This window comes from Anser brachyrhynchus (assembly GCF_964034855.1).
Source record: "Anser brachyrhynchus genome assembly, chromosome: W".
In the NCBI taxonomy this organism is placed as follows: domain Eukaryota; kingdom Metazoa; phylum Chordata; class Aves; order Anseriformes; family Anatidae; genus Anser; species Anser brachyrhynchus.
The window spans coordinates 794,272-818,819 of NC_137704.1; the positions used below are offsets into that span (position 1 = coordinate 794,272).

The following is a 24,548-nucleotide window of genomic DNA, read 5'->3' on the forward strand; positions in this document are numbered from 1 at the left end:
ACAACTTCCTGAAGAGGGGGAATGGAGAGGGAGGTGTCATTCTCTTCTCCTTGGTAAACAATGATATAATTCGTGGGAATGGCACAAAGCTGCGCTAGGGAAGGTTCAGACTGGACATTAGGAAAAAAATCTTTACTGTGAAGGTGGTCAAACACTGGAACAGGCTTCTTAGAGAGATGGTTGATACCCCATTTCTGTCAGTGTTAAAGAGGCATTTGGATAATGACCTTAATAATACATTTTAGCTTTTGGTTAGCCCTGAAGAGGTCAGGCAGTTGGACTTGATGGTCTTTGTAGGTACCCTTCCAACTGAACTATACTATTCTATTCTAGTTTGCAGAAAATAAGTATATTGTAAAAACAGTTTTTCATAATTCCATGACAGCATAAGCAAGAAAGTACTATAGAAGCACAATTGTTAATATATAAGGCAGATTCCCAAGAATATAAATAATCCCCATTACTTTGTGAGAGACTTCCTCTCTCAAGTAGGAAAGCAAAATCCATATCAAACATAGGAAATAGAAGAGTGTAACAAGTAACTTACCTTTTTAAACATAACTAATGAGATCACAGCAGATGCTGTGAAAAGTGCAGCTATAATTATCATCATAATGCCAACGGGGATACTCTTATTAAGACCAGTAAGAGATGAAATCCACCCACTGAAGGAAAAAGAAAAGATAAATTTTATTGGCACAGCACAGGAACTATTAAAACACAGGTATCTACATCAAGGGAAGATCTATAACCTCCTGGTTTTGCTCAACTTTGAATATTTTTGAAGAAAAATTCATGAAAATTACAAATGAGCATATTCCTGTTCTATAATATTTTTTTTAAAGCTTAGTTTCTATTTTCCCAGTGCATGCAGTGAAACTATAAGGAAAACTAGCAAATATAAGATGATTTTTCTTGAGCAGAGTTGAGAAGAAATTAAGAGAGAAATTAGAGTTGCTCAACAACTTTTTTTTTGGTCATGTCATTTCAGACTAATTAAAGAGTACATGTTTTTGTGGAAGATAAAATGTCCCTAAAAAGTTAGCTTCTAACTTCTTTAAAAATAAAACATGCCATACACATGCAGCTTCTGTGCGGGAAGACTCATTTAATTGTATCCACACATACTTTCTCACACATACTTTCTCAATTGGGTTTAATATAATACATTTTTTTAAAGTAGAAAGGATAGTCTGAGATTAACTAATAGAAAAGATGGCTTTATCAGTTTCTATTTTAAACATTTCCCCATTCTTCAAAATTGAAACACCAACAAAACGTACATCATACTTGAAATCACAAAAAACAGGTTGCCTTAAGAAAACTAAAACATTAAGACGGAAATGATTCTCCCAATGAAAAGAGCAAAAAGTTTCTAAAAATAACCTTATGATTTTCCTGCATCTGTTTTAAATTGCTTTGATATTTTCTATGTCCAACTGTACTCTACCACAAATCTCCAAAATCCAAATTGCAATTAGCATCTTCTGATTATCTGGCTACTTTTCATACCCCTTTCCCAAGTATCCTTAAAAGCACATTCCACATACTTGGAGAGTCGGCCCTCTAAAATTACTTTATTTTTTTCATGTCAATCAAAGTATCTACGAAAAATGAAAAAATTGAATTAGAGAGAAGAAATAATAAAATGTGCTTTTTCCTTACACTCCAATTCCATTTTGTTTGCCTTATGTACGTTTGGAGGTTAGCAACAAAATGTCAGTACCCAGATATAGTACTGCCAGTCATAGGTCTCCATGGTATCAGCTGACTACTACAGCCATGACTTTAATTACTTTTATTTTGTTGATTTTGTTTTTGTCTTACAGACAGTACAGTGCTACAGAAAAGAGAATACTCACCAGTTTCCCCATCTTTGAAATCCCGCAGCTTGAAGTACATGTACAGCAAACTGACAGATATATACAAAGAAGAACACAAAGAACCTGAATGAACTGTCACTCCTGAAAGAAGGGGAAAAAAAGATTAAAGCAGCCAGGAAATAAATGTATTTTGACAAAGACTATAGTACCAATCTATTTTGGTAAAAAAAAAAAACAGGAAAAATGTTTTTATTTCTTGATGGTGACTTGAAATTTCAGGCAGTAATTCTGTGGTTTTGGAGAATGCTTATTTACAAGAGATTCTTCTTTAATACAGTATTTTTGTCTCCTGCATCTCTAACAGAGGTGGGAATAGCAGCAAGATACTATTCCTTAGTGTTCTGTTCAGGGCCTCTTAGACTGAACTTGGAGGTTTTGCTACAGTGCATAAAGAACGCTCCTCTTTCAGGCTGAAGTTTACAGCACTGGCAGTATGGAAAGAAAAGCTTTTACTTGTCAAAGTGATTGCTGTGGTTTAAACCCAGTAAGCAGCAAAGCACCACACAGTTGGTCACTCACTTCTCCCCCACCCCCCCCAGCTGTATGTGGGGAAGAGAAACAGAAGAGCAAAAGTTACAAAACTCATGTGTTGAGATAAAGACAGTTTAATAAGAAAGAGAAAAAAATAAAAAAGAAAAAAGAAGAAAAAAATACACAACCAAAGGAAAACAAACAAGTGATGCACAACGGAATTGCTCACCACCAGCCAAACAGCATCCAGGCCAGTCCCCAAGCAATGACACCCCCCCCCCCCCCCGCCCCAGTTTTATTGTTCAACATGTTGTCATATGGTATGGAATATCCCTTTGGTCGGTTTGAGTCAGCTGTCCCGATTCTGTCCCCTCCCAGCTTCTCGTGCACTCCCAAGCCTACTTGCTAGCAGGCAGCTTGAGAAATAGAAAAGAACTTGACTCAGCGTAAGCACTACTCAGCAGCAACTAAAACGTTTGTGTGTTGTCCACATTATTTTCATTATAAATCCATAACATAGCACCATACAAGCTACTATGAAGAAAATTAACTCTATCCCAGCCAAAACAGCGCAAAAAGGAAATAAAATCTAATATGGATTTACTGAAACAACACAGATCACAATACTGAAGAAGCTGTTGTTTAAAAGCAAAATATACAAAATATGCTTGTTGTTCAAAATACTAAAATGCCAGACTGACAAAGACTGAAAGTGTTAAAAGCCTGTCAAGAAAACATATACATATATAGGCAAAATCTCAACAAAGACCTCAACTTACTACTATCAAAACTAATGATCACATGATATGCTTGCTACCAAAGTTCTAAAGAAAGTAAAGATCAATTAAGTCACAGATTAAGAACATGGAACCAGATTTTGCCAGTAATTGCAATTTTTTGCAGAAGGCAGTTTGTTCATTTCTATTTATTTAACTAGTTCAATTTAATAACTGTTTCATCTTCAGCTGAGCAACTGAAGGAAAGTTGAAAATGTAAGTAGCAGTTTTCCTTTTCTAAACAATCACTATTCGCTAAGAAAGGCTATATACTAGACATTACTGATGCAGGATTTCCTGGATCTAAAACTGTGAAAGATAATGTTACACTACACTCTTCAGCTGAAGAAAACAAGGAAACCTTGGAGAAAACAGGAAGACTGATAACCTTGAACTAGCAGAAGCAAGGGAGATAAGGGATGAAAGCTAAAAAAACAAGGAGAAAAACAGCTGAAGGAAGATTCCAGACTGACCCATGGTAAACTTTTGCTCATTACGGGTCATTAGCATATTTAAACCACACCCATCATAATGCTAATGTATGGAAATGTTGGATTTGGTAGGGATGTCTGTCTGTCCTGCTGGTCCTCTGTAATACACAGACTCAATAGAGATAAGTTAGGCAAGCTAAAACAACCAATCAAAAGTAGCCAGAGAGATAATTGCACAAGTTAGTTGTACATAAATAACAGTGATTCAAGTCAGGGGTGTGCTTCCTTTGTGAAAGATTGCAAAGCACCTGATTCTGCAGAATTATATAATTAATTATTTAATTAAAAGACCTTTGTGTGAATTCTGACTCTGTGCTTATTGGCGAGTTGCACTGGCCACAAACCTATGGATAACGACACTATGAACTCCTCCACTAAATCAGGAATAAAAACAACACTACTAAGAAAGAGTATGTAAGATGTAATCAGTTAATGTAAGCTACCATTTTAAAATGCTGGCAATTCTCTGTATTTTTAGTTGATCTCAATTTGCACCCACATTGTAACCCAAGTCATGAACAGAAGTTAAAGTTGTAAACGAAAAATATTTTTTAGCCTTAAGGGTATAAGAATTTACTGTATGAGCAAATGCAAATTAAAATATATGATTCCTCAAAGATGTGTGGGTATGGCAATATCTCCTTAGTTAGAAAAAAGAAACATCTAATTCAGTCTAAAATTATGCATAAATGCAATTTATGGCTATCAATCTTTCTCTACAAAAATTAATGTATTTAAACTAAGAATATCATGATTCATTTCAATGTAAAAATCAAGAAATACTGTAAGAGTACAGAAATTAAAAATCTCTAAATGCTGATTTTCACAAAAATATTCAATTTTGCGTGCAAAACAACCATTCTATTTTTAAACACGAAGATACTACACCTTAAGCTTGCGAAGTCTGCAAAATCCAGATTGCTAAAAGCTAGGAAAAATACTGGAGTTTGATTACTGTATACCTGCTCTACTCATTCTTAACAATGGCAGTCTTCTACAATTGCAGACACTGCAAGGTGTACAGTTTCATAAAGTTCATTCAGGAAGCCAAAAATTTAAGACACTCTTAACTATTAACCTGCTCAGATTCTTCTTGTAAAGGGATAGAGATTTAATGAGAATTTTTCTTAAAGTTATCAGCCCTATACAAAAGTTAAATACTTTCTACAAATATTGTGTCAATGGTAGAATCTATAAATATTTTAAAGGATATTCCATGATATTCCTAACTATCGCTATCTATGATTCAGATATACAGTTGAATTAATGGCAAACATACTACTTGTTTCTAATGAAAGTATATTAAAGGTTTATCATAATGATAATTAAGTAAATTCTGGACTGTTAATGCATTTCAACAAGTGTAATGTGGTTTTGGTTATTTTAAATATCCTAAGTCAAGCTGAAATTGTTACCTGAAAGCTCCATAAAGTGGTCTGTACCAGCAGACAAAAGAACAAGGCGTAAAAAGCAAGAACCAGAGGATACTCAATCCAAAATCGACCCCTCGCGTAGCATCAATGTAAAACCAGGCCAAACATCCAAAGACATTAAGAAACAGTGTCACTGTATGGACTGTAGAAGCAAAAGCAAAAAAGTCTTAATTTAATTAATTTATACAAGAAATTATTAAAACTGTTAAAGTAATAGCCAAAATGAGCATGTTTAAACAAAACATAAGAATGCTGACAATAAATCAATATTCTCTCTCTGCAATAAGCTGATTTTTATACAGTTTTCTAACTTTCAGGTAAAGCCAGTATTCCCAAGTAAAAGTACTGAACAAGAAAATTCAAGTAGCATCAGGTATGTGGTGAAGAAAAAAAAAAGTCATAAAAATAAAACATTTTCAAAAAAAAACAAATAATGAAAAAAGAGGTTTCTACGGCTGCAGTAATTGATATTTCTTCTACAGTAATTACTGAATAGCTATTTACATTTTTTTTAATATGCTGGTTGTTTATTTTCTCTTACAGTCAGGCAACTAAATATATGCAGGACTGTCAGCCTTAATATTGCAATATATAACTATTGGATATTTTTTAGAGAAAAGCTTATAAATAATATAAAATACATGATAAATTTAGCATTGTACATTGTTCCAATTTGAAACAAGAATATTAAAAAAAAAACCCTTTTAACCAAAATCTGTCTTACACGTAATAAAGCAAAAAAGCCTGCATAGTAAAATGCTTCTCAGTAAAACAAAAATTGTCAGTTGTTATTCTAGATCCTTGAATATATATTGTATATTGAAATATTTCTCATAACATTTTTGGTGCTCAGTTCTTAGCTTAATACTGGCCTTTCCTCTTTGGCAAACCACGTTACAGGTTAACTATTTAATTTCTACTAAAGGAAATGTATTGGCAACATGACTTGACATTTTATTTCAAATATATTTAGCTCTTGTAATATAAAAAAAAAATACAGTGGTAGTAAGAAATATTACAACTACTACTTTCATGCTACCTGGGCACAACAGTTCTGCCAGACACTTTCTGTCTCTGTTTAGCAATACCCAGTGTCTCAAAGGACGTTTTCTGTCTTTGTGGACCATAATAAAGTATAGTATTTATAAATGAGTGCAAAAGCAGTTCCATGCAGCAATGTTTATTTAAGTCCAGAGAAACATTTTAGTCATTCTACTGGAAGGTAAGATTAACAGAAGAAATGGCAAGTATATAAAGATACTGAAAAAAAAAAGACTGTTCATAGCTCTTTGTTTCCCTCTTAACTAGGACTTAAATAAGCCCTAAATCAACTTAGTGGAAAAAAATTTTATATCAAAATGCTGACATCATTCCATGAAGGGCTGAAGGAACTCAAAACACATTTTCCTCAGACAAATTCTATTTACCTGTAAGAGTCAATAGAAATAGAAAATGTCATACTTTATACTTTTAAATAAAGAACATTTAATGCATTTGTATATCTTAACACTGTTCCAAGAGGTTAGCAAAGCAACTCACTTGAGAATTTTTGTATGTATGTATAATGAAGTACAACAAAGGATAGAAATCCAAATTCCTATCTTCTTTTGATTAATATGAGAAAGTTTACTAAGTGGTATTCTTTCTTTTTCTAGTCAATGCTGGAAAACAGGGAGACACCCTTGATTGCTAGAAATGTCTACCTTCTGGTGGATTTTGAACTTTCAGATAAATTTTATTTTTTGTACTTGTAATTAAAGTAACAGGACAAGTTTTAAAAGAATATGATCTGTGCAGAATCATATAATCATCTAGGTTGGAAAAGACATTCAAGATCAAGTCCAACTATCAACCTGACCTACCAAGTCCCATCACTAAACCATGTCCCTTAGTGCCACGTCCACATCTCTTAAATACCTCCAGGGATGGGGCCTGGACAGCATGTTCTGATGCTTAATCACCTTCTCCATGAAGAAATACTTCTTAATGTACAATCTAAACCTCCCCTGGCACAACTTGAGTCTGTTTCCTCATGTCCTATCACTTGTCAACTGAGAAAAGAGACCAACACCCTCCTCTCTGCAACCTCCTTTCATGTAGTTTTAGAGAGTGATGAGGACACCCCTCAGCTTCCTCTTCTCCAGGCTAAACAAACCCCAGTTCCCTCAGCCACTCCTCATAACTCTTGTTTTCTAGTCCCTTCACCAGCTTTGTTGCTCTTCTCTGCACAAGATTGAACAACTCAATATCATTCAGATATGCTTCTTGAGGGGGCCCAAAACCAAACACAGTATTCTAGGTGCGGTCTCACCAGTGCCTCGTACAAGGGGACAATCACTTCCCTAGTCCTGCTGGCCACACTATTTCTGATGCAGGCCAGGATGCCATTGGCATTCTTGGCTACCTGGGCACACTGATGGCTCACATTCAGCCAGCTGTCAACCAGCACCCCCAGATCCTACTCTGTTGGGCAAAAACCAAAGAGGGTTAAAACAATGTGTTGTGGTTTAAACCCATCAGGCAGCCAAGTACCACACAGCCATTCACTCACTCTCCCCCCTCAGTGGGATAAGGGAGAGAATCGAAAAAAAGGTAAAAGTGAGAGAACTCGTAAGCTGAGAGAAAGACAGTTTAATAAGAAAAGTAAGAAAACAATTATAAAAATAAAATAAAATAAAATAAAATAAAAGCACAACACGATTGCTTAAGACCCACTGACTGAAGCCCAGCCAGTCCCTGAGCAACGGTAGCCATTCCTCCGGCCAACTACCCGAGTTTTATTGTTCAGCATGACATCATAAGGTAGGGAATATTTCATCGGTCAGTTTGAGTCAGCTGTCCTGGTTCTGTCCCCTCCCAGCTTCTTGTGCATCCCCAGCCTCCTCACTAGCAGGGCAGTATTAGAAGCTGAAAAGTCCTTGGCTTAGTGCAAGCACTGCTCAGCAGCAACTAAAACATCAGTGTGTTATCAACATTATTTTCCTCCTAAACCCAAAACACAGCATCATACCAGCCACTATGAATAAAATTACCTCTATCCCAGCTTAAACCAGGACAATATTCACCCTTATTCCATACCATTTATGTCATGCTCAGGTCCCACACTTTCCAATACATCCTAATTAATCACCACCACCCTTCCTGTCTTTTGATATATACGGACAGATATCACTCTTAGTCTATGGGCCATCCCTTTAAAGTGTACATTGAGTTTCTTCAGTCCATGACTTTGGGCTCCATCTGTCATAACAGTCCTTCGGGGCAGGAGAGATGGTGAGTGGTGTTGGATTGTTGCATGCTGAAGCCAGCTCTGCTTCCATCACCACTGTACTTTGCTCAGAGCCATCAAAATCTATTCTTCATACCAAAGAGGCTTTAACCCCCTGGCTTGCTTGACTGTGGCGCATGTTTCACAGTCATGCATAATTTGTGCAATGGTGTCCCTTCATATGCTGCCAAAATCTCTTATTCCAGTTGGAGTATAGCGAGCCTTGGATCCTCTGTATCCTCAACTCCAAAACACTAAGGGTCGACCTTGAGTCTCCCTTGGTGCTTTCTGCCAGAGGGTCCATGTGGGGCCTTTCTCCCTGGCTGTAGCATAGAGCACATTTTTTACCTCTTGTCCTGCCCAGACTGGCCCAAGGGATACTGCATGAACTATCTCCCATTTTATTTCTTCAAAGGCTTGTTCTTGCTTAGGGCCCTGTTTGAAATTGTGCTTCTTCCAGGTCACTTGATAAAGTGGGCTTACAATCAGACTGTTATTTGGAACGTGCAATCTCTAAAAACCCATGACACATAAAAAAGCTTGTGTTTCTGTTTTGCTAGTTGGTGGAGACATAGCTGTTATTTTGTTGATCACATCCATTGGGATCTGACAACATTCATCTTGCTATTTTATTCCTAAAAACTGGATCTCCTGTGAAGGTCCTTTGACCATATCTTATTTTATGGCAAAACCAGCCTTCAGAATAATTTGGATTATTCTCTTCACTTTATCAAACGCTTCCTCTGCTTTGTTGCTTCACACGATGATGTACTGCGATGTGTTCATGATAACTTCCTGATGCAAATGGTGGATGTTCCAACTAGAAGAGGAGCGCTGCTGGACCTTGTCCTCACTAACAAGGAGGGGCTGGTTGAAGCGATGAAGGTTGAGGGCAGCCTTGGTTGCAGCGACCATGAGATGGTGGAGTTTAGGATCTCGTGTGGCAGGAACAGAGTACCGAGCAGAATTGCAACCCTGGACTTCAGTAGGGGCGACTTTGGCCTTTTCAGGCATTTGCTAGGGGAAATCCCATGGGACAAGATACTTGAAGGAAAAGGAGCCCAAGATAGATGGTTAGTGTTCAAGGACTGCTTCTTCCGAGCTCAAGAACAGAGCATCCCAACAGGTAGGAAGTCAGGAAAGGGAGCCAGGAGACCTGCATGGTTAAACAGGGAATTGCTGGGCAAACTCAAGTGGAAGAGGAGAGTCTACAGATCATGGAAGGAGGGACTGGCCACTTAGGAGGAATATAAAGCTGTTGTCAGAGGATGTAGGGAGGCAACTAGGAAAGCTAAGGCCTCCTTAGAATTAAACCTTGCAAGAGGGGTGAAGGACAACAGAAAGGGCTTCTTCAAATACACTGTGGATAAAACTAACACTAGAGGCAATGTAGGCCCACTAGTGAACAAGGTGGGTGCCCTGGTGACAGAAGATAAAGAGAAGGCAGAGTTACTGAATACCTTCTTTGTCTCTGTCTATAATGCTGGAGGCTCTCCTGAGGAGCCCCATACCCCTGAGGCCCCAGACGAAGTCGGAATAAAGGAGGAGTTTGCCTTGGTTGATGAGGGCTGGGTTAAGGACCAATTAAGCAATCTGGACATCCACAAGTCCATGGATCCTGATGGGATGCATCCGCGCGTGCTGAGGGAGCTGGCGGAAGTCATTGCTAGGCCACTCTCCATCATCTTTGGTAAGTCATGGGCATCGGGAGAGGTGCCTGAGGACTGGAGAAGAGCAAATGTCACTCCGGTCCTCAAAAAGGGCAAGAAAGAGGACCCGGGTAACTATAGACCGGTCAGCCTCACCTCCATCCCTGGTAAGGTGATGAAACAATTTATCCTTGGCGTTGTCTCCAGTCATATCAAAGATAAAAGGGTCATTAGGGGCAGTCAACATGGCTTCACCAAGGGGAAGTCGTACTTGACCAACCTGATAGCCTTTTATGAGGATATAACCAGGTGGATAGATGATGGAAAGGCAGTGGATGTGGTCTATCTTGATTTCAGTAAAGCCTTTGACACCGTCTCCCACAGCATCCTCGCAGCTAAACTGGGAAAGTGGTCTGGATGATCGGGTAGTGAGGTGGACTGTAAACTGGCTGAAGGAAAGAAGCCAGAGAGTTGTGGTTAATGGGACGGAGTCAAGTTGGAGTCCTGTATCTAGTGGAGTCCCTCAAGGGTTGGTACTGGGATCAGTGTTGTTTAATATATTCATCAATGACTTGGATGAGGGAATGGAGTGCGTCGTCAGCAAGTTTGCTGATGACAATAAACTGGGAGGAGTGGCTGACATGCTGAAAGGCTGTGCTGCCATCCAGTGGGACCTCGACAAGTTGGAGAATTGGGCGGGGAGAAACTTAATGAAATATAATAAGGGCAAGTGTAGAGTCCTGCATCTGGGCAAGAACAACTCCAGGCACCAGTATAAGTTGGGGACTGCCCTGCTGGAAAGCAGTGAAGGGGAGAGGGACCTGGGGGTCCTGGTGGACAGCCGGATGACCATGAGCCAGCACTGTGCCCTTGTGGCCAAGAAGGCCAATGGCATCCTGGGGTGTATTAGACGAGGTGTGGTTAGTAGGTCGAGAGAGGTTCTCCTCCCCCTCTACTCTGCCCTAGTGAGACCGCATCTAGAATATTGCGTCCAGTTATGGGCTCTTCAGTTCAAGAAGGACAGGGAACTCCTTGAGAGAGTCCAGCTCAGAGCAACAAGGATGATTAAGGGAGTGGAGCATCTCCCTTACAAGGAAAGGCTGAGGGAGCTGGGTCTCTAGCTTGGAGAAGAGGAGACGGGGTGACCTTATTAATGTTTATAAATATGTAAAGGGTGAGTGTCAGGAGGATGGAGCCAGGCTCTTCTTGGTGACATCCAATGATAGGACAAGGGGCAATGGGTGCAAGCTGGAACATAGGAGGTTCCACTTAAATATGAGAAAAAACTTTTTTACGGTGAGGGTGACAGAACACTGGAACAGGCTGCCCAGGGGGGTTGTGGCATCTCCTTCTCTGGAGACTTTCAAAACCCGCCTGGACGTGTTCCTGTGTGACATGATTTAGGTGTTCCTGCACCAGCAGGGGGACTGGACTAGATGATCTTTCAAGATCCCTTCCAATACCTAACATTCTGTGATTGTGTTATTCTGTGATCCAGGTCTGGGGCCCCCAGCACAAGAAGGACATAGACATATTACAATGAGTCCAGAGGAGGGCCATGAAGGTGATCAAAGGGCTGGAGCACCTCTACTATGAAGAAAGGCTGAGAGCTGGGGATGTTCAGCCTGAAGAAGAGAAGGCTCCAAGGAGACCTCATTGCAGCTTTTCAATACCTAAAGGGGGCTTAAAAAAGGTGGAGAGCGATTCTTTGCTCAATAGGATAATGACAGGACAAGGAGGAACGGTTTTAAACTAAAAGAGGGGAGATTTAGCTTAGAGGTTAGGAGGAAACTCTTCACTCAGAGGGTGGTGAGGCACTGGAACAGGTTGCCCAGAGAGGTTGTGGATGCCCCATCCCTGGAAGTGCATATAGATGTGAAAAAGATTTTTAAAAGTTTCTTCAGAAACAATAAAGGCCAAGACTAAAGATATTGAAATTGCTACTAACCAAGGCAACACAAAAAATGAAGTTCTCAGGGCTGCTAAAAAGGGCCAGGAAAACTAACCTACTTTACAAAGTCTTGAGCAGCTGATACTAGATTTATCCAAATGTGATTATGTTCACAGACCCCTAAGCCTTACAAGACCTACGAAGATTTGGAAGAGGAAATAAAATAGAAGTACAACAGCAAGCAGAAGCAGGTTAGTTTGCTGTGTTAATGAGTGCCTCCACTGAGGAAGCATAACCACTCTAATGAAGTATGAGCCATATCATGTAGATACATTCCTGGGAAAGAAGAATCACAAGGATTGATTCAACAGCCAGCCCGAAGGCACAGAGTTCTGTACTCAATCATTTTTTTTAGCCTGAAATAGATTTTGTCTTTCTTTTCCTTTATTATGCCTGCTTCCTTCCTTCCTGAGAAATCCTAAATCAGAGAGTATGAAAGCTAAAGAAAAAGCAAGAGGACTTAGTTAAAATCTCAGTCTACCTAGAAGAAAATCTGTCAGTTTATTATGAGAGCAAAATTTATATTTATTTTGAAATGCTATGTCACTGCTTCCTTGTTTCAATCAATAATAAAATTACCAGATTAACAGGTAAAATTATACACATTTGCAAAATCTGGAACCTAGAGAAAAATACAGAAAAGTTCTGAAATTCACATCCCCTTAGTATGCTAAAAATATATTAATGGCATCAAAGCACCTAAATCTTTGGAATTTCCTCAGTCTGAAGGTACTTCTTAGGCACTCATCACACAAGACAAGACAGAAGAAACAAACCTCATGGTATGTGTACAATTGATTCATCCAGCATTTCTCCAATCAAAACACAGCACCTGAATGAAGGCAAAACTAACCTCCCAAAGATTGTTTAGAGCATGCTCGGTGTACAAGGGATAGTTCCAACATGGACTGATTGTTCAGCTAATTTCCTTTATGCTATTTTTTTAACAAACTAAAATGATATTAAGTCTATATTATACTCTACACTAAACTAAAGCTATGCATATTAAGGCACATGGATATTACACTTTTAAAATTTGTAAGTCTATTAACACTGATAGTGAATTATATTTCTTAATATATAAGCTGATTTTAAAAATGGTAAAATTATTTCTAAGGTAATAAATTGTCAAAGCTCATTTTACAACAACAGGGATATTTAAAATAGAAAACTGCAATATACTATAACCAAACTGCTTTAGGGTAATCCTTCCCCTTTTTTTCCATGGAAGTTTCTATGAAATAATAAAGTACTTTGAAAATTGAAGCTAACAAAAAGATTTCACTTTAACATTTAACTTCCAGATTTTAAAATATTTCATTGCAGATGTTGCAAAAGCCAAATTATCAGGCATGTTTCAAGTTTGAATAGGCACTTTGCTTTTTCTTTAAAAAAGTACTTACACATCCACAAATAGTACATAATCTTTACTGTCTTCTGGAATTCTACAGGAATGTCTACAGAAAAGTCCTGGTAGAAACATGGACCCACTGGAAAATTCTCAGGAAGAGGTGGCCAGTTATTTTTTCTACCTGCAAATCATAAAAAAAAAACAACAAACAAAACCCCACCAGCTTTATAATACAGTTTTAACATCTGTATACTAGAAAGAGATACACATCTGGGCTTGTTCAAATTGTTTTATGTACATAAGTTTCACAAGCATATGGATAACTTGGGCTACCAAGACCCAAGAGTTTTATCAGCAATACTCACACAAACTTCAGAAACAAAATAGGATGAAATGCAGACAGATCAAGGAAAGTACAATATTTTATCTATATAAAAGACTAAGCAGGCATCTGATGGTTCCTATAAAGTAATAAGAAAAGAGTTTTGACAAAACAGTCAGATTTGCGCAGAAAATCAGTTTCTCAGAGTTCCTTGACTTTTAAATGCACATTTCCCACCATACTCATATGCTCACTTTGTGGAACACAAAGACTAGGGGTTGAAAGGCATTCTCCATCCTTGGAATCCTGATATTTGTAACACCTGGATATCTCTAACTCTTTGAACTAGTTCCCAATATAGTTTACAGTCAAAGCTTTGCTTAAAAGCCTGTAAGCCTAAAGAAAGGCAATTATTAAAATGGTCTCAATTACAACACCAGAAGATGCTCTACAGCATCAATATATTTTGATATAAATTGTGGGACAGAGTGAGAACACAACAAAAGACAGCAGAGTATCAGACACCAAAGATTTCCTGTATGCTGATCTACTCACAGGCTAGAGTATACATTCTGACGAATGTAAGCCATATCAAGTGCAGATTCAGAGATTCAGATGAGATAACTACAACAAACCTATATCATAGCATTTAAAATGCTGGATGCAATAGATATGTTTACCACCATATTGCAGAAGTGGAGCTGACTAGAGACTAACATAAAGGCAAAATTATTTTAAATTCTGATAAGTGTTTGCTTGCAATTTCTATCTTCAAACATAGCTTTACTAGCAGTTCACCTGTTAAGAAAACTTGCAAACCTTACATACTTGCATTATTTAATTATTTCTTTACCCAGACAAAATGAAGCTGACAGTTCTGACCAAACAGGTCCAAAACACTGAGTATTTGTTGAGTTTTATGCCTCTTCAACTGAACATTTTTACCAGTTCTTTCAGAGCTGGGGGTTTAGAGGGACCATACAAAAGGCAATCAAGTGATATGCCCATCCATATTAAAAAGTACTTTTCATTCTACTATATGAAAAATATCTGATAACAACTCAGATCTTTATTCCACAGTATACAGTTATTTTTCTCAGGGTTGCAAGTTTCAAGATAGTCACAGAAAAATTCAGATATAGTAATTCAGGTTATTACTTGAGAGTAGTATTTGATGTGCTTTTCTACCTTGGTGGAACAGGTTTCAAAATTTTCAACTAAAACTGAAAGACAGTCTTAGTATTTTTCAGACATGCCCAAATGAACTAGATGAAATAGGAAGCAGCACACTAATCAGCTCAAGTGCAATACTGCACGGGACCTGAACAGAGAGAACTCTGCACTGGGCTGAGCAGACCCACAAGCTTTGAGATCTTTGCACTGTGGTCAGTTGCATACGATGACAGTGTCCTAGGTGTGCAGCCAGCATCATAACTTGAATGCAAATAACTAGAGTACTATTGCAAAAGACCTTGCCCTGTGATCAATATGCTTCTACAGTGTTTTGAAAGGAGTTTAAATGACTGTGCAAAAGAAAAAAAAAAAATCAAAAGGAAAAGAATATTGTTCTCCTCAGTCACAACATACAATTCCCGATTTGCAGCATCTTTTACACGGTCATTTGGTAAAAACCTAACATCCTCTTTAAAGCTTTAAGAGCTCTCTCTTCTCTGTTCAGCCTTCCTAAAGAATCCTTTAGATTCTTCATGCACTCTTCAAGCCCTTTGATGTGAACAACTGGAACTTAATAACAGAGCAAATACCATTTAAAAATATTCTGAAACATGTATTGGGTATCAGAGTTATAGTCCCTAAGATATAGATGAAAGTAATTAAACTGTCAGTAAAGCCTGGAATAGACAAGTAATCAATCCAGACCATCAATATAAATTAGTGAAATTAGGTGAAGGGCGATATATGGAGAAGGAAATGAAAAAAAATCACCAAAAAATCATAATCTTGGAGAATAGGTACAAAGATTTAATAAAGAGACTGGAAAAAATAATACAAAGAAAATAAAAATGGTTTAATGAAGGGACCATGATTCTTTTCCTTAGAAGAATACCAATTCCTCACTCCCAAATCCCCTACCATATGACTGGTAGAAAATTCCATGAGGTTTTTGAATCACTAAATAGTTATGCAATCTGGAATTGTACCTCTGTATGTTCCAATATTTCAAAACAGGAAAGTTCTTCTACAGCAATACTGACAGCAGATAAATCAGAGGTGTTATTTATGAAGTTACATTTAATTCTTCCCAAAATGTTCCATTTCTATTCAATAGTATTACTTGGATATTAACCCAGAATAAAAACAGCTGATAGTAGAGTACAATATGTAATAATGCCACATTTAAATATTTTTGCTTTGAAAATTTGCACAGGACAGTTTTTATTCACTGTATGCACTGTTCTAAAGGAGACACATTTTTCTCTTCCTGAAGAGATTATAAAAAACCCTCTTTGATCTGCTTTACAATGTCACTGTAAAACTAAAACAGTTTCTGAGAAAATGTGAAATTTCTGCAATTTTAAAAAGTACTTTTTTCATGCATACCCCTCTGCTGATTGAGACTCTGCATTTCCCTTTCTCTGCGATCTAGTTCATCTGCTTTTCTTTCCAGTTCTTCTTGACGCTTTAACAGTTCTGCCTGGGCCAAAGCATGCTCCTGAACAAAACAAGCATTGTTAGAGACTGATAAAAAATACAAACAAAAAATAAATATTCCAAGTCTATTTTCTATAATTAAGCATCTCCAGTTATGGATGAAGACCGACCTACTATTGCATGAATTCATGAAATAAGTGATTACTAAAAGGCAGTATTAATTTTCATAAATCATTAGGAAAGCAACACTTATTTATAAAAGACTATTCAAGAAGTGTGTAATTATAGTTAAAAGCATTCTAGTGCCTGAAAGTTATACACAAACCTTTGCAATTTGTGCATAAGCAGGTGGTTCTTCCGTTGGTTTCATTATTGCTGTCTGAGTACTGGGTACATCAGGTATTTTCACATTTCCTGAAGGAGGCTAAGAAAATGAGATAGTTATTGGGAAACAGTCTCCTATTCTAATAAACATCTTTTCATTAAGTATATAAGAACTAATCCAGTTGTTTTAAAAAAAAAAGTGTTACTGATAAACTGAAAATCTAATATGCTGCCTGCAATATTTACAACCTTTAGGAAAAATAAGATAACTATATCCTATGATGCAGTGTTCTCCTTGGTTGTTTTTATAATGCACTACTTGCCATAAACACACAAGGAATTTTGTGGATCAATAGAAAGTAAATAGAATCTTAATTTTGTTCAAAAATGAATATGGATAAGAACAGTTACTGTTTAAGTTACTGCAGGATTTAACTGACCTACTCATATTCTCAAATATTATGTCTTTTATTAGTAATGTTTTCCAGAGCTTTCTACTTAAAGGCTTATATCACCTGGTTAACTAGAGAAACAATGTACTGGATTAAATTCTCAATTTCAGGATACATAATCTATTTCTTAACTGTTCCACCAGTATTTATTTACTGCAGTTGTGAGAAACAAAGTTGTGTTTTTGATGTAGAATGTGTTTTTGCAGTGGAAAATTGCACTAACCTTGCATATTCAAAAGTGATTGTGCAGCACAGCAGTGGGGAGTATGTTAAGCAGATAAGGGGAAGGTCCCACTGTCCCAAAATAAGGAGGATAGCTAAGAAAAACAGGATGAGCAGTACTAAATCAGTAAAAAAAAAAATCACGGGCCCTCTAGTCACGAGAGAAGAAGGAAAAAAAAGGAAAAGGAGAAATTAATGGTTGGTCAAATAAAATTGTACATATATGGTATAGAGGAGCGTCGAGTAGCTTGTGAACCTGTAGTACTCAGCCAATGAGGAAACAGGGGAGGTGATCAGGCGTCGGGTAATAGGGAATATAAAGTTATGATAAACTTTTACTGTGCGCTCCTGCTTGCAGGACACCCGCCATTGCAATCGCAAATAAAATAGCTTCACAGAAGATCCTGTCTGAAGAAAATTATTGAGATTTTTCTCACAATTTGGGGGCTTGTCCGGGATCTTGTCGCCTCCCAGAGAGTTCTTGCCACCACAGACAGGAAGGTGCACCCCGCTGATTTCAGTGGTCCCGTCGGGGGTGGTGGGTTGTCTTGGTATGGCCGACAAAGGACCAAGACTGTTAATCTGAAGACAGGCTCTGCAAAGGACTGGGGAGAAGGGAGGCCAGCACTGACACACCACAGACACAGCACAGACACAGCACAGACATAGCACAGGTACAGGGATAATTGCTGATAACATGGACCAGGAAGTCCGTGCACGGACCGAGGTAAGGCAAACTTTACCGTATATTGCGTTGGGGTGATTTGAGGAGACTCTTGTGTGCAGTGTGAATGAGATACACTTTTAGTGCAAAGCAAGTGTGAAGTCCCTGTCCTGGTTCCAGTTAGGACAGAGTTAATTTTCCCTCATAGTAGCTGGTAGGGTGCTATGTTTTGGATTAGGATGAGAAGAGCACTGATAACATGCTGATGTTTTAATTGTTGCAGAGCAGTGTTTACACCAGGCCAAGGACTTTTCGGCTTCTCGCTCTGTCCTGCCAGCGAGCAGGCTGGGGGTGCAGCAGGAGCTGGGAGGGGACAGACCCAGGACAGCTGACCCAAACTGGCCAAAGGGGTATTCCATACCATCTGACGTCATGCTAAACAATATATAGGGGTGGCTGGCCGGGGTGGGGGCCGGGCTGCTCGGGGATAGGCTGGGCATCGGTCAGCGGGTGGTGAGCAATTGCATTGTGCATCACTTGTTTTCTTACACATTATTATTATTAATACTATTATCATTATCACTATTATTATTATTATTGTTATTATTATATTCCGGTCTTAATAAACTGTCTTTATCTCAACTCACCGGCTTCACTTTCCCGTTTCTCTCCCCCATCCCAGAGAGGGAGGGGGGAGGGTGAGCGAACGGCTGTGTGGTGTTTAGCTGCCAGCCGGGTTAAACCACAACAGTCCTTTTGGCGCCCAACGTGGGGCACGAAGGGTTGAGATATCGACAAATCTGACCAGAGTGTGTTAAACTAAAATTGGTATAAGTATTGGACCTGCTTAATAGTTGCTAGTCACGATGTTGATTGCCTTAATCTCCAGTCTGCTGTACCTGTATTCCAAATTGAGTTTTATGGTGCGTTACTTTCTGTATGTGCTCCCTGTTGCACTGTTTATCCTTTCCGGGCCCTGGTTTAAGATTGGTATGGTACTGTGCGGTGTAACAATGGCTTATGAAATGATGAAATATCTGGTCACGACTTTAACCTGGTATTTGTACTCAGCACTGACGTCGACTCTATACTTTGGAACCCATATCTCGGAAATTATTAGCAATTACACCTATTGCCTGTTTTCGTTAGGGAGCCAATCTGTGAAGGGGACAGGGGAAGACATGTTTCCCTACCTGTTCACTCTCCCTTTCTCCTTCACCACCACCCTCTTATCCCCCGAGCTAGTTACGGTGGTTCTCCGAGATGTTGAATATCCTTAGGATACTCAGACCAGCCTGCTCTTGTTGTTATGTCTCCTGAATGCGCTTCAGGTTTTGTGGAGGGTTAAACAACTACTTAGGAATCTCATCCGGAGACATGTCTTGAGGCGGGATAGTTGCAAGTGGCAGGGAGTGTGGGAGGATATGGGCAGGTTTCTAGAGCAGTGGTCACCTCCAGTGTTTTGGACATTCACCCCTGAACAACTGCAAAATCCTAAAAAGCTGGCAGAATGCTTGAAAAAAAGGTGTCATGACTCTGGCAGTTCCAAAGTGACACAAATCACTGTAGCGTGCTGGGGTCTGGCTTGTGCCTATCGAGCTGCAATTGATGCTACTAGCAACCTAGCTCCAGCTCCAGCTCCTGCAGCCACTCCAGTTCCAGCTCCTGCAGCCGCTCCAGCTCCAGCCCCTGCAGCCGCTCCAGCCCCTGCAGCTGCTCCAGCTCCAGCTCCTGCAGCCGCTCCAGCCCCTGCAGCTGCTCCAGCTCCAGCTCCTGCAGCCGCTCCAGCTCCAGCTCCTGCAGCCGCTCCAGCTCCAGCCCCTGCAGCCGCTCCAGCCCCTGCAGCTGCTCCAGCTCCAGCTCCTGCAGCCGCTCCAGCCCCTGCAGCTGCTCCAGCTCCAGCTCCAGCTCCTGCAGCCGCTCCAGCTCCAGCCCCTGCAGCCGCTCCAGCCCCTGCAGCTGCTCCAGCTCCAGCTCCTGCAGCCGCTCCAGCCCCTGCAGCTGCTCCAGCTCCAGCTCCAGCTCCTGCAGCCGCTCCAGCCCCTGCAGCTGCTCCAGCTCCAGCTCCCGCAACCGCTCCAGCCCATGCAGCAGCTCCAGATCCTGCAGCTGCTCCCACTCCTGTGTCTGGGTCAGAGAAACGAGCTGTAGCAGTGCAAGTTGACCCCGCAGAGGGTATTCCAACCCCTGTGGCAGACCCTGTGACTGGGTCAGAGAAACGAGCTGTAGCAGTGCAAGTTGCCCCTGTAGACAAGGTGAAAAAATGGTATAGAGGCTCAGGTCGTTTAGAATGCAGACAGTCTTCTGCTAAGTCTGGGCATAGTGAAGACGAGGCTGGGCCATCAAAGGTGCAGGAGACTGAAGATGAGGATGAGGATGTCGAAAAATCAACAGTAACTAACCAGACTCTATACCAGCGTGAGCTACGAGATGTGCGAAAAGATTTTGGTCGCTGTATAGGTGAGCAGCTTGTCACCTGGCTGCTCCGGTGCTGGGACACGGGAGCCAATTATGTGGAATTAGAGGGCAAGGAAGCCAGGCGGCTGGGATCCCTTGCTAGGGACGCATGCATTGACAAAGCAATTGGAGATGGAGCACGATCTCGCAGCCTCTGGAGGCGTCTCCTGTCAGCTGTGAAGGAAAGGTATCCCTTCAAGGAAGAACTTGTATGTCTACCAGGCAAATGGACCACCATGGAGAAGGGAATTCAGTACCTGAGGGAATTGGCCGTACGGGAAGTAATTTATAAGGCCCTAGACGACGCACAAACATCCGCAGATCCAGATGCAGTCCGGTGTACACTACCCATGTGGCGGAAGTTTGTACGGAGTGCACCATCATCATATGCCAGCTCATTGGCAATAATAGCCTGGAAAGCGGAGGAGAATCCCACAGTGAATGAAGTGACTAAAATACTCCGGCAGTACGAAGGAAATCTCTCCTCTTCCCTACAGGCCTGCGTCTCGGCTGTGGAGAAACTCTCTGAAGAGGTCCACCAACTTAAAGAGAATTTATCTTCCCCTCCACCTGAACAAACCAGTGTCCACCAGCTAAAAGAGAATGCTTTGGAGAAACTTTCTGAAAAGATCCACCAACTTGAAGAAAGATTATCTTCCCCTTCACCTGAACGAGAAAAGTGGCCAGTCCTCTATCTCTATACTGATTCATGGATGGTAGCAAATGCCCTGTGGGGGTGGTTACAGCAATGGAAGCAGAACAACTGGCAGCGCAGGGGCAAGCCCATCTGGGCTGCGGCATTGTGGCAAGATATTGCTGCCCGGGTAGAGAACCTGGTTGTAAAGGTACGCCATGTAGATGCTCATGTGCCCAAGAATCGGGCTACTGAAGAACATCAAAACAACCAGCAGGTGGATCAGGCTGCTAAGATTGAAGTGGCTCAGGTGGACCTGGACTGGCAACATAAAGGTGAATTATTTATAGCCCGATGGGCCCATGACACCTCAGGCCATCAAGGTAGAGATGCAACATACAGATGGGCTCGTGATCGAGGGGTGGACCTGACCATGGACACTATAGCACAGGTTATTCATGACTGTGAAACATGTGCTGCAATCAAGCAAGCCAAACGGTCAAAACCTCTTTGGTATGGAGGACGATGGCTGAAATATAAATATGGAGAGGCCTGGCAGATTGATTACATCACACTCCCTCAAACCCGCAACGGCAAGCGCCACGTACTTACAATGGTGGAAGCAACCACCGGATGGCTGGAAACATATCCTGTGCCCCATGCCACCGCCCGGAACACTATCCTGGGCCTTGAAAAGCAAGTCCTATGGCGACATGGCACCCCAGAGAGAATTGAGTCAGACAACGGGACTCATTTCCGAAACAACCTTATAGACACTTGGGCCAAAGAACATGGTATTGAGTGGGTGTATCACATCCCCTATCATGCACCAGCCTCTGGAAAAGTTGAACGATACAATGGACTGTTGAAGACTACACTGAAAGCAATGGCTGCTGGGACATTCAAAAATTGGGATACACATTTGGCAAAGACCACCTGGTTAGTCAATACCAGGGGATCTGCCAACCGATCCCCTGACCCAAACTGGCCAAAGGGGTATTCCATACCATCTGACGTCATGCTAAACAATATATAGGGGTGGCTGGCCGGGGTGGGGGGGCCGGCTGCTCGGGAATAGGCTGGGCATCGGTCAGCGGGTGGTGAGCAATTGCATTGTGCATCACTTGTTTTCTTACACATTATTATTGTTAATACTATTATCATTATCACTATTATTATTATTATTGTTATTATTATATTCCTTATATTCCTTATATTATTATATTCCTGTCTTAATAAACTGTCTTTATCTCAACTCACCGGCTTCACTTTCCCGTTTCTCTCCCCCATCCCAGAGAGGGAGGGGGGAGGGTGAGCGAACGGCTGTGTGGTGTTTAGCTGCCAGCCGGGTTAAACCACAACAGTCCTTTTGGCGCCCAACGTGGGGCACGAAGGGTTGAGATATCGACAAATCTGACCAGAGTGTGTTAAACTAAAATTGGTATAAGTATTGGACCTGCTTAATAGTTGCTAGTCACGATGTTGATTGCCTTAATCTCCAGTCTGCTGTACCTGCATTCCAAATTGAGTTTTATGGTGCGTTACTTTCTGTATGTGCTCCCTGTTGCACTGTTTATCCTTTCCGGGCCCTGGTTTAAGATTGTTATGGTACTGTGCGGTGTAACAATGGCTTATGAAATGATGAAATATCTGGTCACGACTTTAACCTGGTATTTGTACTCAGCACTGACGTCGACTCTATACTTTGGAACCCATATCTCGGAAATTATTAGCAATTACACCTATTGCCTGTTTTCGTTAGGGAGCCAATCTGTGAAGGGGACAGGGGAAGACATGTTTCCCTACCTGTTCACTCTCCCTTTCTCCTTCACCACCACCCTCTTATCCCCCGAGCTAGTTACGGTGGTTCTCCGAGATGTTGAATATCCTTAGGATACTCAGACCAGCCTGCTCTTGTTGTTATGTCTCCTGAATGCGCTTCAGGTTTTGTGGAGGGTTAAACAACTACTTAGGAATCTCATCCGGAGACATGTCTTGAGGCGGGATAGTTGCAAGTGGCAGGGAGTGTGGGAGGATATGGGCAGGTTTCTAGAGCAGTGGTCACCTCCAGTGTTTTGGACATTCACCCCTGAACAACTGCAAAATCCTAAAAAGCTGGCAGAATGCTTGAAAAAAAGGTGTCATGACTCTGGCAGTTCCAAAGTGACACAAATCACTGTAGCGTGCTGGGGTCTGGCTTGTGCCTATCGAGCTGCAATTGATGCTACTAGCAACCTAGCTCCAGCTCCAGCTCCTGCAGCCACTCCAGTTCCAGCTCCTGCAGCCGCTCCAGCTCCAGCCCCTGCAGCCGCTCCAGCCCCTGCAGCTGCTCCAGCTCCAGCTCCTGCAGCCGCTCCAGCCCCTGCAGCTGCTCCAGCTCCAGCTCCTGCAGCCGCTCCAGCTCCAGCTCCTGCAGCCGCTCCAGCTCCAGCCCCTGCAGCCGCTCCAGCCCCTGCAGCTGCTCCAGCTCCAGCTCCTGCAGCCGCTCCAGCCCCTGCAGCTGCTCCAGCTCCAGCTCCAGCTCCTGCAGCCGCTCCAGCTCCAGCCCCTGCAGCCGCTCCAGCCCCTGCAGCTGCTCCAGCTCCAGCTCCTGCAGCCGCTCCAGCCCCTGCAGCTGCTCCAGCTCCAGCTCCAGCTCCTGCAGCCGCTCCAGCCCCTGCAGCTGCTCCAGCTCCAGCTCCCGCAACCGCTCCAGCCCATGCAGCAGCTCCAGATCCTGCAGCTGCTCCCACTCCTGTGTCTGGGTCAGAGAAACGAGCTGTAGCAGTGCAAGTTGACCCCGCAGAGGGTATTCCAACCCCTGTGGCAGACCCTGTGACTGGGTCAGAGAAACGAGCTGTAGCAGTGCAAGTTGCCCCTGTAGACAAGGTGAAAAAATGGTATAGAGGCTCAGGTCGTTTAGAATGCAGACAGTCTTCTGCTAAGTCTGGGCATAGTGAAGACGAGGCTGGGCCATCAAAGGTGCAGGAGACTGAAGATGAGGATGAGGATGTCGAAAAATCAACAGTAACTAACCAGACTCTATACCAGCGTGAGCTACGAGATGTGCGAAAAGATTTTGGTCGCTGTATAGGTGAGCAGCTTGTCACCTGGCTGCTCCGGTGCTGGGACACGGGAGCCAATTATGTGGAATTAGAGGGCAAGGAAGCCAGGCGGCTGGGATCCCTTGCTAGGGACGCATGCATTGACAAAGCAATTGGAGATGGAGCACGATCTCGCAGCCTCTGGAGGCGTCTCCTGTCAGCTGTGAAGGAAAGGTATCCCTTCAAGGAAGAACTTGTATGTCTACCAGGCAAATGGACCACCATGGAGAAGGGAATTCAGTACCTGAGGGAATTGGCCGTACGGGAAGTAATTTATAAGGCCCTAGACGACGCACAAACATCCGCAGATCCAGATGCAGTCCGGTGTACACTACCCATGTGGCGGAAGTTTGTACGGAGTGCACCATCATCATATGCCAGCTCATTGGCAATAATAGCCTGGAAAGCGGAGGAGAATCCCACAGTGAATGAAGTGACTAAAATACTCCGGCAGTACGAAGGAAATCTCTCCTCTTCCCTACAGGCCTGCGTCTCGGCTGTGGAGAA

The 24,548-nt window shown here is 41.6% G+C and overlaps 3 protein-coding genes across 22 annotated transcripts in view; all 3 read right to left on the bottom strand.

The window, feature by feature from the left end:
* The window catches only part of LOC308184703 (uncharacterized protein), a gene marked incomplete at its 3' end in the record, with an annotated part of 117,761 nt that overhangs the window by 39,398 nt on the left and 53,815 nt on the right, over nucleotides 1–24,548 (bottom strand). The gene's annotated exons all lie outside the window — the stretch shown is intronic.
* LOC308184964 (uncharacterized protein) overlaps nucleotides 1–24,548 on the bottom strand; it is a gene marked incomplete at its 3' end in the record, with an annotated part of 111,950 nt that overhangs the window by 35,744 nt on the left and 51,658 nt on the right. The gene's annotated exons all lie outside the window — the stretch shown is intronic.
* LOC308184661 (secretory carrier-associated membrane protein 1-like) overlaps nucleotides 1–24,548 on the bottom strand; it is an 87,760-nt gene that overhangs the window by 28,534 nt on the left and 34,678 nt on the right. For 9 of the 20 annotated variants that reach the window (XM_080571955.1, XM_080571947.1, XM_080571948.1 and 6 more), the window contains exons 2-8: nucleotides 17,641–17,808; nucleotides 16,531–16,629; nucleotides 16,155–16,266; nucleotides 13,326–13,454; nucleotides 5,037–5,196; nucleotides 1,863–1,964; nucleotides 548–665 (exon numbers count right to left, since the gene is read on the bottom strand). In XM_080571955.1, the coding sequence (XP_080428081.1) occupies nucleotides 548–665; nucleotides 1,863–1,964; nucleotides 5,037–5,196; nucleotides 13,326–13,454; nucleotides 16,155–16,266; nucleotides 16,531–16,629; nucleotides 17,641–17,808 (888 nt within the window). Of the gene's footprint in view, nucleotides 1–546; nucleotides 666–1,550; nucleotides 1,605–1,862; nucleotides 1,965–5,036; nucleotides 5,197–13,325; nucleotides 13,455–16,154; nucleotides 16,267–16,530; nucleotides 16,630–17,640; nucleotides 17,809–24,548 lie in introns of those variants that run through there. The other 11 variants (XR_013942765.1, XR_013942766.1, XR_013942767.1 and 8 more) reach the window with 3 other exon arrangements.